The following is a 15,850-nucleotide window of genomic DNA, read 5'->3' on the forward strand; positions in this document are numbered from 1 at the left end:
TATACGAAGAGCGAATGGAGGAGGAGTACGCGAAGCGCGAGGGCGGTGCTTGATCTGACCAAGTAGTCCCCGCAGCAGCAGCACCACCACAATCTATCTACCTGATGGGATGAATGTCTGTATATATCTACATGTGAACATACCATACGTGATAGAATACCTCAACAAGTTTCGTCACACCTGCTCCTTTTCTGGGAATGCATGTAACAAGCACAAATGCTCCTCGTAAAACACCGTAGTTTGCACATAGTAAACTAAACCCACAGTGGCGTGAAAGAGGTTATTACAGCGCATCTCAGTCCTTGACCCTTTCACCAAAAAAGAACTTGCAAAGAAGAAAGCCCACCACCCGATTCGAACCCCCGCCAGTACCCTCACCTATTAACAGGACATGACCACCCTACCTCGAAATGAGGTCTGAGAAAGATACAAAAAAAACTGGTAGCTTCTCTTTGATTGAGCGTGTCATCCTTAGTGCAGGGGCCATGCTAATCTTCTCTGTATCGTTTCAAATTGACCAAATGCCCGAAGGCACCAGGTGATGATTACATTGGGATATATTGAAAGCTCGGGTAACAGGGAGAGGTTTGATTGGTTGGTAGCTTGGGCGGTGCGGGAGGGCAAAATTTGCGGGGCCACAGGGCTTACCTCTGGCCCTGTAGGTGGTAATCCAGGTGTGAGGGCTGGGTTGTGCTGTTTGGGAGGGGTAAGGTTGATTGAGAGTGGTTGCTTGTGCGGGAAGGTTGAAGGGGTATGGGCAATGCGCAGCTTCTTGAAGTGGTCTGTTGGTTGGGGGCAAGGTCCCTCGAGGGTTGAATTCTCCCCGCTTGTTGCGCTTGTTTCAGGGTCTGTCTGCTTCTCTGGACAACGGTTATTGTAAGTGGGTTAGCATGAGGAGAATGATCCCTCAAATTGACAGTCCAGCAGGCGGTTTGGTAGCGGGGACATGGCCAGGGCAACATAGTCCAGAGTGCAGTACAATAAGAAGCAAGAAGGAGAATAGATACTCCTCCGTGGTGCCGGGGAGTAGGTGGGACGACGACAGGCTAGCAGGTCTGCCTCCTCATCCGCTCCAGCGTCCATGAGCTTGGCTTCGAGCCTTCTACATATCAACTCGCATCTATAGTCTCGAACATATGTGACTGTGTAGGGCATTCTCACCGTAGTGTATCTAATGCATCAAGTCCCACCTATCACTTAAAATATTCTGGAGATTCATTGCGACCGACCACCAGGAAGAAATGATGTCTAGCGAACGGAGGGATGCAGTGTCTGAACCGATATCTGGAATTGTTCTTCTGTCAATCTAGCCTGCATTTGTTATTCGATGCTTGAGGATCGACTCAAAGAAATACAGGGGACTACAAGGGACTCCTCTACCGCCGCTCCAACGCAGGACAAGCTCATAGAAGCGACTCGAGCGTCGGCAACCTGCATACAGGCATGCCGTCTGTTCGGAGTTTTTATTCGCAAACGTGCCAGTTGCAATCGATATATCTACTCTACACATCATAAAGTTACCTATAGAGACTTTAGCTATGTAATCCCACACCTGCTGCTGACGTATATATGCGAGCATCATATTTCCGTCGACAGAAATGCATAGTTGTACCGGTCTTGTTCTTTTCGCTCTTATACTTGAGACCACAGCAACCGTCGCGCCAGACCAAAGCGACGAACCACTGCCACAACCAGGCCTCCGTGAGCCCAGGCCCAATCTGTACGTTGCTCCTGCCATCATGTTGTACAGACTGGGAGACGATGCCAATCACAATTCACAGAGCCACGCAGACCATCACTATCCCGGAGATCCAGATTCCTACATCCGTCGAGTCTGTGCTCAGGACCGCACTCCCGACATTCTATCTTTCCCAGATAGCTGACCCATCAGCCCGGGCGTCGATCGTTAGCGAGATACGAGACGGTCTCCGCCCCGAGTGGTATAGCATCCTGCCTGCAGACGTGAAGCACTTCTTCTCCACGGCATACACGGCCGCTGGTGTGTGTCATGCGAAATCCCGTGGTGGTGTACCTGCTCCTGCACCGACTGGACTGGGGCCTGGGGTGATGGGTGTCGCTGCAGTGATGGGCGTGATGAACGCCCTTTGAAGTGTTTGTTGGTCTTGCTAAACAAAGGGGATATGAGGGGAGGAAATGGTTACGTGTGTTGCTTTAGTAAAATGGGATAATGATCATTTCCCCATCGGACGACTCTGCTTCTTGACATTCTTGCTGCAATCCGTTTCGTTGCCTGCTTCTGCCTCAAAAAATATAGATCGTCATATCGCAGGTTGCCGTGGAAGATCTCAGCCGGCTTCCCTTTGTGGGGATAGAGGATCTGTTCTGTATCGAAGCTCTACACCTCCACGAGACATAGCCTGCCTGCCCAGCCAGAACAGCAAGGAAGAAAGTGACAGGGGTAGTAGTCGATGAACCATAAATTGAGTCCAGAAAGGCTTCGTGTTTTCAGCAGATGTCCCCACGCCAAGCTTAAAGAAGTCTCCGAGAAACAAGCATCTGAACAATAGTCCTCATCTAGCCAAGACCGGTACGTATTCAGGTCCCAGTCTTGACTCGTAACCCGAGGGAGACCAGGTGGATATACTTCCCTTGATGCCGTACTAATATCCCTTGGCAAAGTCAGTGCTCCATGCTGCTGGAAAAAATAGTATAACAGAAACTCCCTGCATTGGAAAAATCTCTAGCGTGTCTCCAATCCTGTTGGAGAGCTGCCACTATCGATAAATAGATCCTGGCCCGTCTGGGGCGAGCTTACGGCCTGTGTCCGAGACCGGGCAACATCCGCATAATACACCGGGACGTGGTGAGCTTGCGAGAAAAAAACCTAAACAGGTAGCCTTCGCCGAATGGGAAGCACCAGCGCATTTGCGCCGTCGTATTTACGGCGCAGATGCTATGCTAAATGCTAGCACCCCTGTAGTTCAGACAGCGTGGTCTGCATTGGGGCCTTGTGCTGCGGCTGTGCTATGATGTAGCAAGCTGGGTCATGATGTCAACCATGGCAGAGAAGCTGTTGAACACTGGGATGATGTTCACTGAAGCTTGAGCTGATCCAGATGATCTCAGGGTCGGAGATGAGACAGCGTCGGGCAAGACGCTGTAACGCGACCATGACGCCAATGAACATGACACGAACCCCGCTCAGGAAGTCTCATAGTGTCCCCAAGTCAGTGAGGCGACGAGCCGTGTCGGATGCGGTGCGGGATTCTAGACAAGCTCCTTCTTCGGTGTATGGCTGCAGCAGTCAGTGGTTGACCCCCTCTCGGGAAATTCCCACCTCCCTACTACCTGCAAAAGGTCTCCAGCAGCTGGCACTGACCACTCAGCAGACTGGTAAATGTCATCAACAGCGGTGTTTCACCAATCAATCTCGGGGTATTGGGTTAACGCCGAAGGAAATCGAGCGCGGTCCGCGGATGATCTTCGCCCGCTGACCATTATCCACTCGCTCATTGGTGGACAACCAGGCAGCCTGGAAGGGCCTTCCCACGTAAAGAACAAAAGTGGTTTTCTAAGAGGATCCAAAGGGGGTCCCTATAAATATATGGAAGAACTCCTCTGCAGACGAGATGAGGGGTACTCGTGAAGATCAAGTCACAAAAGAAACCTTCCAGAATCATTCTTCGTGACGACCTCAACTTCCTCTTTTCCAGCCTTACCGGGATTGCAGCGAAGGTCTAGAACTGGAATCGTCCCGGCCTCCGTCGCTTTTTCCGCTGGTCCAGTCCTGACGTCAGGCCTCAGGCCAACCAACACCAACAAACCATCATCCCATTGTCGAATTCTAAAATCCTGAAATCCTTCCATTCTATACCAGCAACCAAAAAAACACAATCTCTCCATCATGGCTCTTCTTTTCATCAAACAAAAGCTCTTCCCCGGAAATCAACAGAAAGCTTCCAGCCCATTCGGTTCGTGCCCCACTTGTCCTGAGTTTGGCCTCCAGCCCTAAAAGCATAAGCTAACATACCACTGCATACTTCCAGGCAAGCCGTTGTTGTCCAACTCCGAAGCCGATGAGATCTACGTCAACCGCGACTTGGAGGCTCAACGCTCCTACGACACTTTCCGCCCTGAATCCCCCGTCTCGGATGTGGACAGCACAAGCACCAGCACAAGCTCCCGGTCGCGCATCAACCCGCGCATTGTCTCCGATGCCATTCTGGGTCTGTCGGATGGATTGACCGTGCCGTTCGCCCTGAGTGCGGGTCTTTCTGCTCTCGGAAACACCAAGGTGGTCGTGCTGGGTGGCTTGGCCGAGCTGACCGCTGGTGCCATCTCCATGGGACTGGGCGGTTACGTGGGAGCCAAGAGTGAAGCGTAAGTTGGTTCCTTTGCCTGCCATGCTTCAACCTGCAAAAACACTCCCTAACAGTCATCGCAGTGAGTCGTACGAAGCCACCGTCCGCGAAGCCAAGGAGCTGATTGCTTCCTCGCCCGCCGAAACCACAGCCATTGTCCACTCCATCTTCTCCTCGTACCGCCTCCCCGCCGAAGTCATCTCCGAGATCAGCCACTCGCTGCACGCCTCGGAGGAGCGTCTCCTGGAGTTCCTCATCAGCTTCCACCACAAGGAGTCCCAGCCCGACTGCAACCAGGCCTGGATCTCGGCGATCACGCTTGCGCTGGGCTACTTCGTCGGCGGCTTCATCCCGCTCATCCCGTACTTCTTCGTCAACCAGGTCATCCTCGCGCTGTACATGAGCATTGGCGTCATGGCCGTCACGCTCCTGGCCTTCGGGTACATCAAGACGTGTGTCGTGCGCGGCTGGACCGGACGCGACAACATCGTGGCCGGTCTCAAGGGCGGAGTGCAGATGGTGTTTGTGGGTGGTGTGGCGGCGGGGGCAGCCATTGCTCTGGTGCGACTGATCGACGCGGGAGATGTATAACCAGCCCGAAGATTGCTTTGCGACCCGTCTGGCCAACGCCAACCTTCCTCTCGACCTCTCAACCTCTCGACCTCTCAACCTTGTCTTCGACCACCAAAAAGTTCACTCACGCCATAATGACATGTACAGATATATAGATACCACGGATATAGAGCCGGCGTTAATGCTTCCATACACCATCATAATGAATATCTCACATATACTCCATAGACCAAATCTCCTTCTCCACCCCTTCCAAACAATAAGTCAACAATCCTTCCCCCCCGGGGGAAATCTAAGAATCCCCCAGCGCCAACCCAACCAACTCCCTCCCCCTCTCCCCCAACCTGACCTCCGTCAACGCCAACCCCCTCCCGCGCTCCGACATCTTCCCCCACGTCTTGCGCAAGATCGCCACGACCTTCTCCTCCTCATACCCGCCCTGGAACCCCTCCAACTGCTCCTCCAGAAACACCAGGCACGCCACATCCTCCAGCACCTGCGCCTCGGCGTCCACTTCTTTTCCCTTGAGCCCTTCCTTGCGGATCAGCTGCCCGACGCGCTGCGCCTCAGCCTCGGCGATCCCGCTCGCCACGCACACCTGCGCCGCCATCTCCGCTTGCCGGCGCGCCAGCCCCGTCCGCCACGCGTAGTACCCCGCTTTGCCGGCCGGGTAGGTCGCGCGCGGCACCTCCCAGCGTTTGAGGTGTTGGGCGCGGATGGCGAGTTGGAGGGCCGAAGATGGGTCGGGGGTGTGGCGGTACAGCCAGGCGGTCATGCGCTGGGCGTAGTGTAGTTCGTTGGGGGTGCCGGTCGTGGGGTCGGTGGTGGGGTCGGCGCTGTGGAGGGCGTCGATGGCTTGTAGGGCGCGGGCGAGGGGGTCCATTTTTTTTTCTCTCTTGGTTGCTTATTTCTTGTTGAGGGGTTCGTTTTGGAGGTGGTGTTGTAATTGACTGATGAGGGTGGGTTGGTAATGTAAGTAAGGTGGTGGTGGTGGTGGTGGGGAGGGAGGGAGGAACGGGAAGTAGAAGCAGATGCCCGCGGCAGGTGCCCTGAGCCTATCTAAGTATTTCTGATAATCAAATGCCGGGGACGGGATTGGGCCGATCTCGGGTCTGTGGGTTTTGCGACTTTATCTGCTATCGATAACACACACGGGCTTTGTCCTTATCGATAACCATGGATTATTTGTACAGTACAGTACTCCGTACTTTCTGAGGCGAGGGGTTCACTTAGACTGTTACATACCAGCTTGTGTGGAATTATACTTATTTGTACTCCTATAGTGACCGTTACTTCAAGCTTACTGCCACTTACTCCCAGATGCTAAAAACTCCTGTCCCCGCGCCAATGACCGCGATGGCTCCGCGCCCAACCACTCCGGCTCCAGGCGATCGAGATTGTCCTCGATCTCCCACCCCCGTCCCCCCTCGACGTAGATCGACTTCCCATTCATGGTCGGGTCCGCTACCAAGCCCGCTACGATGGTCGCCACGCTCAACGGGGAATTCACCGGTAGCTGCGCCTGCTTCCAGCCTTCCTGGAGGTTCTTTACCATCTCTGTATCCGTCATCCACGGACAAACGGCATTGACGCGCAGCTGATGCGCCGGGGCGGGGAGATACGGCCGCAGCGAGCGCATCAGCCCCAAGACTCCATGCTTGGTCGCCTGGTAGAGGAACATCCCCGGGGTCTCCTTGAAGCCCGCGACGGAGGAGATGAGCGTGAGGGAGCGGTCAGTGTGCGACGGTCGGTTCTGGCGTAGATACACGGCGGCGATACGAGCCACATAGAGGGCCCCGAGAAGGTTGACGTTGAGGACGGTTGTGGAAGGGGTCTGTGCGTTTTTTGTTTGCTCCGTGTCAGCGCAAGCTGATCTGAGGAGATGGCAGTCTGCGTCTTTTCTCACCTCTCGCACGGTCTCCAGCGTCAGGTCAGGATCGAACCAGTTTCCGATCTCGAGGACTCCCGCCCCGGCGACGACGTGGTCGATCCGGCCGTAGGTCTTGTAGGCGGTGTCGAATAGATCGAGGATGGACTGGTAGTCGGTCACGTCAGTCTCCTGGAATATCGCTCTCGGGGGAGCGGACGATGACGACGCAGCGCAGACGCGCTCGACGAGGTTCGCACCAGCTGCGACAGCGACGTCACCAACGCAGACGTAGGCACCGTGCTCGCAGCTGTATTCGACCAGACTCGCGCCGATGCCATTTGCCCCTCCTGATTATGGTTGAGTTAGCGTCCGCCGTGAATAATAATTCCGGTGCTCATCTTATCCGGAGAAGGGCGCACCCGTGATCAAAATGACTTTGTCCCGCAATGAATCTGCGGTGAGGCTACTCTCCGGGCGAAAACGAGCCATCTTCTATGAATCTGCCGGACGTGTAGCCCATTCTCAGTGTCGAGGAGGGCAATGGCAGGCTTTAATCTTTTATCCTGCGTCAACTGTCGCATCATACTTTGTCTTCCTTGGTTGTCGCTGTGCAGATGATGCGCGCAAAGTCTGGTTCGGGATACGAATTGGATCTGCATGTGTTCATCGTCATATGTGGGGAAAGCCGAGCCCGGAGTCGCGATATGACAGGCGGGTTTCCCGAGCTCGGCCCTGCAGCTGAACCGCTGAAGAATCCACTGAGATCACGGAGTATGTACCGTACGACGTATACTTCCTTGAAATCATCAGCCGGTCCCGGGAATCCGGATATACACTGAAGACGAGGGGTAACACTTAAAGAGAGACAATGCGTGAACCTGCTTGAAGTACAAACTTCCTTTTACTACTTGAGTAACCTAAGTTACCATCTACTCCACACCCTCTCGACATAACAACAAAAAAAACAACAAAAAACAAAATGCTCGAAACCCACCACCACATCGCCTCCACCAAAGGCCTCTCAAGCATCACCACCCTGATCACCGACCCGACCACCGGAGCCGCCGTCCTCATCGACCCCCCATTCCTGCTCCCCGACGCCCACTCCGTCCTCGCCTGGATCATCAAAACCACTTCCGCCGCGGGTGGTGCCGACCTCAAAGCCATCTTCGTCACCCACCACCACCCGGACCACTTCTTCTCCGCCAACCCCATCCTCGACGCCTACCCGGCCGCCAAATTCTACGCTGCCCCGTACGTCCTCGCCGGGATCGAGCGCGAGTACGCCGAGAAGGTGGCCTACTGGCCCTCCGTGATGGGCGCGGAGAACGTGCCGGCCGCACCCCGGAAGCCTGAGCCCTTCCCCTTCAGCTTTTTCCTGTTGGAGGCCGCGCCCGCGAGTCCGATTGTCCTGCTGGGCCCGCTGCAGGGCGACGCGGTCGATCATACGGTGTTTTGGTTGCCCAAGGAGCGGACGGTCGTCTGTGGGGATACGGTTTACGGGAGGAGTACGCATGTTTGGTAGGTTTTTCTACTTTTATTCTCTTCCTTTGTTTGAATCTGCATAGCGTGGTGATGATGATGATGATGATGATGATGATGATGATGATGATGATGATGCCTTTTTCTTGTTTGCATTGCCGAGAACCTAGCTGCCTCCGGGGGTGCGTTAGAGAACAGTATGGGGCTGGCTGGACTGTACAATCCGATGTGCTATGTGTACCGTACCTCGGAACTTGCTACTATATCTGCCGCTCTCACATCCGTGCCCCCCCTCCCCCTCCACCGCTTGAGATGTAGGAAACCACCAATATATCCCAGCCTCCTGTTTGCCTTCCTTTTACCCAAACCCCCAAAACCCAAGCCCCAAACCACCCAAACTAACCCATCTCCAAAAAAAAAAAAGGGTCGAAGAACTCGAAACCCCCGCCCTCCTCGAAAGCTGGCGCAAGACCCTCGACCTGCTCGCCCTGCTGGGCCCCACCAAGCTCATCCCCGGCCATCTGGAGGAAGGCTGGTCGCTGGACTGCGCCGCGGACCTGGCCCACACCCGGCGGTACCTGGACGTGTTCGCCGAGAAGGTGACGTACGCGGCCACCCAGCCGGGCGTGCAGGAGCTGTACGACTTCTTCCGGGACGAGTTCCCGCAGTGCCGCGAGAACCTGGAGTTCTTTCTGGGCCACCTGGCGAATCAGTTCGGGGAGGGCGGGACGGTGTGGGAGGAGAATCGGTGTCAGGATCTGGGCGGGAGGACGGTGGAGGGGTTGTGTGGGTATTGGTTCAAATGAATGAATCGGCTCTTATGGGTGGTAGTTGGAGGGGGAGGGGGACTAAGGTGTGTATGGCATGCATCGGTTTGAGATGAACATCTACAAGTCATGCTTCAGTTCTTCTACTAAACAGTCATCTACTCAGCCAAAATCACCACTGTGCACCAGTATATTCCATTCCATCCCTATTCATTCCTATCCATCTAATAGTAGTAAGTAATGTATCACGGCATTCATGGGTAAATAAATGCCTAAGCAGACTGCCAAGCAGTAAAGAGAAAAAAGACGACCTGCACGGTCAGTCAACACATCATCCGTGGCGAGAGCACACCCCCGGCCCGTAACGCAAGACGAAAGTACAATCCGGCCTTGAGTTGCTGTCAACGGCTGTCTTCGGGTCACAGCTTCAAAGGCCCCGGTGAAAGATATCAGAATAACAGTTTAAAAAAAGACACATGAAAGTGGAATCGAGATGGCCAACATACCATTAGTGCAACAAAGACTGCGAGCGCAACTGTGTCATTACAGCTTTGGATGGGGGGAGCCACTGGCCATTTGAAGGCGAAAAGAGACATAGCATAGAAACAGCGAAGAATAGAAAGCAAAGGTCAAATAAGAAACCATTTCCGCAACTGATAAATTCAAATGGCTCCTCCAACGCCGTCCCATTGTTAAAGCCGGGTATATCCAGCACCGTGATGCAAAAATGTACGGAGAAATGATAGGGTCTCGAGGGACGGTCAGACACATCGAATCCGACATGACGGGCCCCGTTCAGGAAGCCCTTACCGGTCCCTCGCCTTTAAAAGAGAATTTTCGAAACGATGCATGTGAAGCAGAGAGGGAACAAAAGAAAAAAAAATTGCGAACAAGCCAATGGTGCTTTTGTTGCCATCCGACAAGCTTGCTGCTGTGTCGCTCGCTGCTGCTGCCCGTTTTATCTGGCCCCAATCCCAAACATACCTACCCCGTAACTTCCACCGCGGTCAGGCAGAGGGGTAGATATCTTCGAAACGTGGTCCTTTATGCAGTGAAGAGAAAAGCAATCAGTATGTCAGAAGCCCGAAGCACCATCATCATCCGAAGGCCCTACCTTCTTCCGTTTCTTCTTTCCTATGCCATCACTAGCCGAGTAAAATGCACCGTCGTCATCGTCATCTGCGTAGCCTTCGCCGTAACCGACAAAGCTATTGTCGTCGTAGTGCCGTTTGCGCCCCCGACTGGGTCGACTCCGTTCCGCGTCTGAGACACCCGGCCCAGGAGTCCCATTCGCTTGCATTCGAGCTCCATTCGGAGGTGCAACAGCCTTCTTGCCAATATCACCGCCGCCGCCAGCATGCTTAGACGGTTTTTCGTGACCCAAAACATCTTCCCATTGTTCGCTATTGGGGACCGCACCGGGCTCCATTTTCATAGCCTTCAATTGGAGCGTGTGCAACGCAGAGTCCATATCAGCCACCTTGATCTCCTTGCCAAACACCTTCTGGTTCTGCCATTCCTCTTCGGGCCACATCGTCATCTGTATCAGTCCACCGGGTGCGCCAGGCTCATGCTTCACAGGCTTATTCCGGCCCGCAAGTCCCAGCCCCTTGAGCTTGCCTTCGTAGGACTTCCGCAGCCGATTAATCTTCTCTCCTGTCACCGGATCCATTCGGGCGACGGATTTTGCAACGGGCCCTAGCCCGTACAAGGAAATCAAATCCAGGGACGGATCCGGACCAGTCGCAGTGTAGGCTGTGGAATTCATGAAAGCCACTTGTGTTAACCAATTTCAATTCTCAACGATGAACGATTGCAGGGACAAATGGCATTATGAACTGCAGCGGCAACAGCCTGATTAGGGACTGGGCTGGGGGAGACTCTTACAGCTTTTGCAGAGATGAAATGCCGAGGAAAAATCGTGTTGCAACGACTCAAGGCTCATACTACCATCAGACGAGCCTGGCACCACCTCTCTGTCAATGTCCATCGCATCACCGTGAACGGGTAATCCTGTGGCAGCATGATCACGGACTGCGCCCTCCGAATCTCCTCCTGGCTGCCGGTCGTGATCTGTCCGTCTGTGTTCAGCCCCTTGGGCGGTCGCAAACGCGCCACCAGCAGGGACTACGCCTCCTTCTGAGGGTCCCGACCCCATTGACTTAGCTGGAGCATCGGGTTCGTCAAACGAGGTCGTGCCGGGTATATGTCCGCTCACGCTGCTGGCGGGGGTAGGGAACGAGTTTGCCGACCCGCCTACCACCGGCTGTTGTGACGGCTGGGTAGACATCGGAGCAGAGGACGGAGGGGATGAAAGACTGGTGGGTTGTGAGGTCGCCTGGCTAGGTGAGGTTTGCGAGGGTACGAAGTGGGTGGCATAATTATGAGCGCTTACCGACATCAACGGAGGTGATGTCGGGGTCTGAGGAATCTGATCGGAGGAGATCGTTGGAAGTTGTGGAGTCTCCTTGAGAGACTCGGGAGCGGGAGATGCTGGTGAAGGAGGTCCTACTCGAAATGATGCCGAGGAGGCGCGATCCGACATGGGAGTGCGGGAAGAGAAGGGTGAGAGAAGGAGGAGGTCGGCCAAAGCCCGAGCAGCCCGCGGCTCGAAATCGGCTGATGTAGGTATATATCGACGGCGATAATCGGAACTCAGAGTCTGATTTCGGTGGATCTAAGGTCGACCGTCCAGGGTGGAGGACAGAGGAGGGGGAGAGGGGGGAGGTTGGCAGATTACGCCGGTCGAGGTGCGCTCAAGCGGGCCGAGCAGGACGTTCCACGACCGTCTAGTAGTCACGCATTCCAATGAATCGAGGAGAACCGTGGTGATGGTGGACGAGAAGCGAACTCCACGAATAAAAGCAGTGGTCAAGCGTATGATGGGAGAGGCGGTTTTGGTGGTGTGTTGATATGCGGTGGTGAAAACAGTCGGGGGGGGGGGTGGGTGAAATGAAGAAAGGCGATGGGGGAAGGGAAGAAGCCCTTTGATCCGCAAATGGAGAAACGGACGGCGAGATGTTGAATGACGGCGGGCACGTGATCTGCGCCCTCATTTTCTCGACTGCTGCGACTCCGTAAGTTACCAAGTTACCATACTAACCTGAAGTTACTGATCAGGGCTGCAACTGGAACTGCAGCAGTTCTTTCCTTTCAGGCGTATTTCCGCGGCACTAGTAACGTCTAGACGCCCAGAACCCGTACTGCGCCGGTACTGGTACCGGTACTAATACCCAGCCGATACCGATGCAATACCATCTGTTACGAACCAAGTGTAACGGGCCGAGAATTCACCCCCTCCTCTCCTCTCGGAGTAACAGTACTGTACTTAATGCAGGAGAACTCGAGTTGCTTTAACCCATCTACAAAACTTTGAGATGAGGACTGCTTCTCTTCAACGATCAGCCGATGTTACTACTGAGTTGCTTCCGTCGCCCCTTTCCATGAACCTCCTTTATCGGCTCAAGACACATCTCATACTACACTGTCAGATCAATTCCCACTCCTATCTTGCAGTGGCGAATTTCCTTCAGGAAACCGTTCTTTGATGAGTGAGGGTCATTTATTACAAACAAGTGCCTCCGCATTTTAGTTCGCTAGACACAGAAGAACCGCCACCGTGCATCTCCACAGGGCAACCAGCCTAGAACAATGCCAAATGTCAACATGAAGAAGAATCTTTTGTTTCCTGAAGTAGTGCTGGCGAAAGCGTTGCTCCAAACACCAGAGACGAAGCCCATTGGCTTCCCATGGGTATATTGAATGACAGACAAAGACAAGAAGAAATGCCACGCAAAAATAGCAACCACATTAAACAATGAATTCCCACACCCCACAATTATCCAGGCCTGTGGGTACGCGAAGGGAAAATATAGACATTCCTGGGAACAAAACGAACCGCGTACATTACGACTGGTAAAATGTGGCTGACGCCTGAACCAGTCGTTGAGCAGAGACATCTGGGATATTATCCTCTAGCGTCTCCATGAGTTCTAATTGCTCCTGGTGGCTGAGCGTTCGTTCTCGCCAGGAGGGGACAGGGTACGCCCCGTTGAAATACTGGGAGTATTGATCGCCGATCGTGTCAGTCCAGTTCATCGGATCCACAGTGGCATCGACATAGGCCAGATGACCTGCACTTGTGGACGCCATGCTAAAGCTGGGATCCCATCCGGGCAGGCCAGGGACAATAGATGGCATATGGTTGTAGGGAGTCGATGGGTCGAATGTCATATCTGCATATGAGGCAGTTCTGTATGAAAGCGGGCTGAAGGAGGCCTGTGAGGAGGATGAGACAAGGGAGGGAGTAAACTGGCTATCCCAAGACGATATGTGGGTTGCTTTCATTGGCTCCACAATCGGCATGATCGAGGACGATCCAGTGGATGGCACGTGGGGATAAGGGAAGGTTGGGTCTGCCGAAGGGCCCCGAGAATATGTACCAGGAGAAGTACTCGTGTCGGGAATGGACGAGTTGCCGGCTCGAAGATTGTGTGAAAGGAGGGATGTGGAGGTGCTTGCCGGACTTGCAACAGACGGTGGTGTCGCAACTTCTTGTGAGGATGGGGTCGCATGGTTGGATGGCGAGTGTACCACGAAAGATTCTTGAGTAGCGTAGGCTCGAAGGCAAGCTGCCACCAAGCTCTTGTATAAGACCAATGCGGATTCGACTCCTGGCCACCGCTTCGCTGCATGTACGATGACTTCCAATGCTACGTTGAGGTGGCCTTTCACTTCGTCGATCGGGTGTTCTCTCCGGATATCCGGGTAGGAAAGGGACCAGAGTATGGTGTTTAAGGCCATAAAAAGCGACTGGGTAAAGATCCATGTCAAATCAACAGAGCCGGTAGCGACCTGCTCCTTGTGCATGGCGACATTGAAAACGGACGCTTCATAGCATTTGCGCGCAGCGTCAACCGAAGGCTCGGGTACTTGAGGTGATGGGCGATAGAGGAATACAATCATTGTGTTCCGACGACCATGGAACCTAGAAAATGTCAGCCGCATGAAGGGACAGGATGATGAATTGAGCTGACCATTTCTCACTGAGACCGCTGCCTCCATCGTTCTTGGGGCAGGTTGCTACCCAGTCATCGATCTTCCTGATCATCTGCGTGAACCATGGATCTTGGTCGTTGTTCGGTGTGTCGCGCTTGTTGAGATATAGAATGCGTCGGATCTCCGCCTGAAGAAGTCGCATCTTGAAAAAGTGTATTGCTATACACTTGGGTAAGATGATTCTGGCCCCTGGTCTTATTCCTTCGCGCGTGATGTTGTGATCTTCTACCGGTTCGAAGAATTTGACGTTGATATGATCGTGGCAGACGGAGTAACAGTTGGGTCGTCCTAGACTATGCGAGAGACCATACTCCATTGATATGACGATCCAAAACAGCCTCCTTCGCATGTCTATCTCCAAGGGATCCAGGAGCTTGCCATCCGACGACCTCGTGATAGTCGCTTCATCGGTAAGTCCAAGGTCTTGACATAGCTTCACGGCCATTCCAACAACCCAGTAAGCGGCGGTCCTCGTGGGTGTCAACATAGAGTACTGTGCTATTAGCGCCAGACATTGCAAGGAACGGAGATCCCTCCGTCTGAGCGATGCCTCGAGGTATGGCAGCGCAGCAAGATAATAACTGTCCGCTAACCCAGCATAAACCGGGCTCATTTTTTGCATGCTAATCGCTATCACTATTCGTAATTGGAAATTCTGACAAGGGTCGTCAGACCCATTGAAAACCTCTTCAACGTCTTTACGGAATGTTGGTTCGTGTAGCGTGGGTAGCATAGCTTGTGCTAAAGAGCAGGTCAACCAAAGTCCAAAAGGAGTCACGTAGTCGGGCCATACCCTTCACAGAAAAGACATCAATCAAACGGTAGGTTCTGTGCTTGGGGGGTAGTTTGGTTTGAGGTGCTGAGCTAATCATGGGATAAACTTTAGAGGTCGGCTTGGAGCTCTCGGCTGCGAAAGCATGCTTGATCTCCTGTGCGGTCAATTCGGGAACGACATCCTTGATGCTCTTCGAGTCTGTATTTTGCTTGGCCATCTCCATGACCAATCGCGTCATGGCGATGCCACTAGATGGCCCCAGGTATCTCGACTCGTCATTCTCCTTGAACCTGATGCGACCGGCTCCCCGCACCATGAGTTCGGCATCTGCAGCATGCTTGAACTCTTTTTCAAGCTCAGCAAGTTCATTCTCAAGCCTGCGAGCCTTTTCGCGAAGCGATACAATGTAGGTCCTCGATATGGTGCATTTACGGGCCGAATCGTAATATACGCACTTCGCATTGCTGCGCTCGCATGGCGCGCATCTCGGTATCCCTGGGTCGCACCTGGATTTCCGCTATTAAAGGAATTAGCGGGGAATTTATACTATTGCTCTCGAAGGCAAGATAATCGCGCAGAGTAGGGATGGCGGTTGAGCGGGGGAAAACACGCACTTGTCTGCACCGGGTGCAAGCGGTCAATGTATGCGCGATGCGGCCATCGGGAGTTTGATTGGAAGGCTCCACAGCCGTGGATGGTGCTTCCTTCCATGGGTTGGTAAAGTGAGGGCGAGAAGTCGAGGATGATTGCGCCGCCATGTTGGTGGTGGTGGTAGATGCCCCTAAGAATGGGTTGATCCAGAGATCACAATGCTAACCAAGGTGTATCGTATCGTCAATGGGACATGCCATGAACGTTGCATGTGGCCCGGGGATTATTTTTCAAGGTAATGATGATGAAAGAGGGGGAAAGGAAATAAGGCCAGGACATCAGGCACAGATGTTTTTGAGATCTTGATAGGACACCTGACGAGACAGCACGTTCGACATGTTCAGGGTTCGTT

At 53.6% G+C, this 15,850-nt stretch overlaps 6 protein-coding genes across 6 annotated transcripts; 2 read left to right on the forward strand and 4 right to left on the reverse strand.

The window, feature by feature from the left end:
• The first annotated feature begins 3,530 nt into the window (after positions 1–3,530).
• BO72DRAFT_410761 (VIT1/CCC1 transporter family protein) lies at positions 3,531–5,126 on the forward strand. Its single transcript, XM_040942444.1, has 3 exons — positions 3,531–3,932; positions 4,008–4,341; positions 4,406–5,126. Exons 1-3 carry the CDS (start codon positions 3,866–3,868, stop codon positions 4,911–4,913), a joined length of 909 nt encoding a protein of 302 aa, XP_040798215.1. The 5' UTR covers positions 3,531–3,865; the 3' UTR covers positions 4,914–5,126.
• Positions 5,127–5,187: 61 nt separating this feature from the next.
• BO72DRAFT_488374 (DUF4202 domain-containing protein) lies at positions 5,188–5,907 on the reverse strand (the record flags this gene model as incomplete). Its single annotated transcript, XM_040948040.1, has 1 exon — positions 5,188–5,907. Exon 1 carries the CDS (start codon positions 5,776–5,778, stop codon positions 5,188–5,190), a length of 591 nt encoding a protein of 196 aa, XP_040798216.1. The 5' UTR covers positions 5,779–5,907.
• A 217-nt stretch (positions 5,908–6,124) lies between these two features.
• Positions 6,125–7,254, reverse strand: BO72DRAFT_461461 (putative 3-hydroxyacyl-CoA dehydrogenase; the record flags this gene model as incomplete). The annotated part of the gene is made up of 4 exons (XM_040946522.1): positions 6,125–6,129; positions 6,210–6,729; positions 6,802–7,112; positions 7,185–7,254. 4 exons carry the CDS (start codon positions 7,252–7,254, stop codon positions 6,125–6,127), a joined length of 906 nt encoding a protein of 301 aa, XP_040798217.1.
• Positions 7,255–7,684: 430 nt separating this feature from the next.
• Positions 7,685–9,053, forward strand: BO72DRAFT_410770 (MBL fold metallo-hydrolase; the record flags this gene model as incomplete). The annotated part of the gene is made up of 2 exons (XM_040942445.1): positions 7,685–8,286; positions 8,672–9,053. The coding sequence occupies exons 1-2, from the start codon at positions 7,745–7,747 to the stop codon at positions 9,051–9,053; spliced, it is 924 nt and encodes a 307-aa protein (XP_040798218.1). The 5' UTR covers positions 7,685–7,744.
• An 831-nt stretch (positions 9,054–9,884) lies between these two features.
• Positions 9,885–11,681, reverse strand: BO72DRAFT_213376 (uncharacterized protein). Its single transcript, XM_040939692.1, has 3 exons — positions 10,902–11,681; positions 10,129–10,769; positions 9,885–10,056 (listed from the first exon to the last, which is right to left on the reverse strand). Exons 1-3 carry the CDS (start codon positions 11,557–11,559, stop codon positions 9,973–9,975), a joined length of 1,383 nt encoding a protein of 460 aa, XP_040798219.1. The 5' UTR covers positions 11,560–11,681; the 3' UTR covers positions 9,885–9,972.
• Positions 11,682–12,741: 1,060 nt separating this feature from the next.
• On the reverse strand, positions 12,742–15,810 carry BO72DRAFT_213416 (putative C6 transcription factor). Its single transcript, XM_040939693.1, has 4 exons — positions 15,462–15,810; positions 14,866–15,364; positions 14,051–14,813; positions 12,742–14,001 (listed from the first exon to the last, which is right to left on the reverse strand). Exons 1-4 carry the CDS (start codon positions 15,603–15,605, stop codon positions 12,921–12,923), a joined length of 2,487 nt encoding a protein of 828 aa, XP_040798220.1. The 5' UTR covers positions 15,606–15,810; the 3' UTR covers positions 12,742–12,920.
• Between the last annotated feature and the right edge of the window lie 40 nt (positions 15,811–15,850).

The sequence above is a fragment of the Aspergillus fijiensis genome, assembly GCF_003184825.1.
Source record: "Aspergillus fijiensis CBS 313.89 unplaced genomic scaffold BO72scaffold_51, whole genome shotgun sequence".
NCBI lineage: Eukaryota > Fungi > Ascomycota > Eurotiomycetes > Eurotiales > Aspergillaceae > Aspergillus > Aspergillus fijiensis.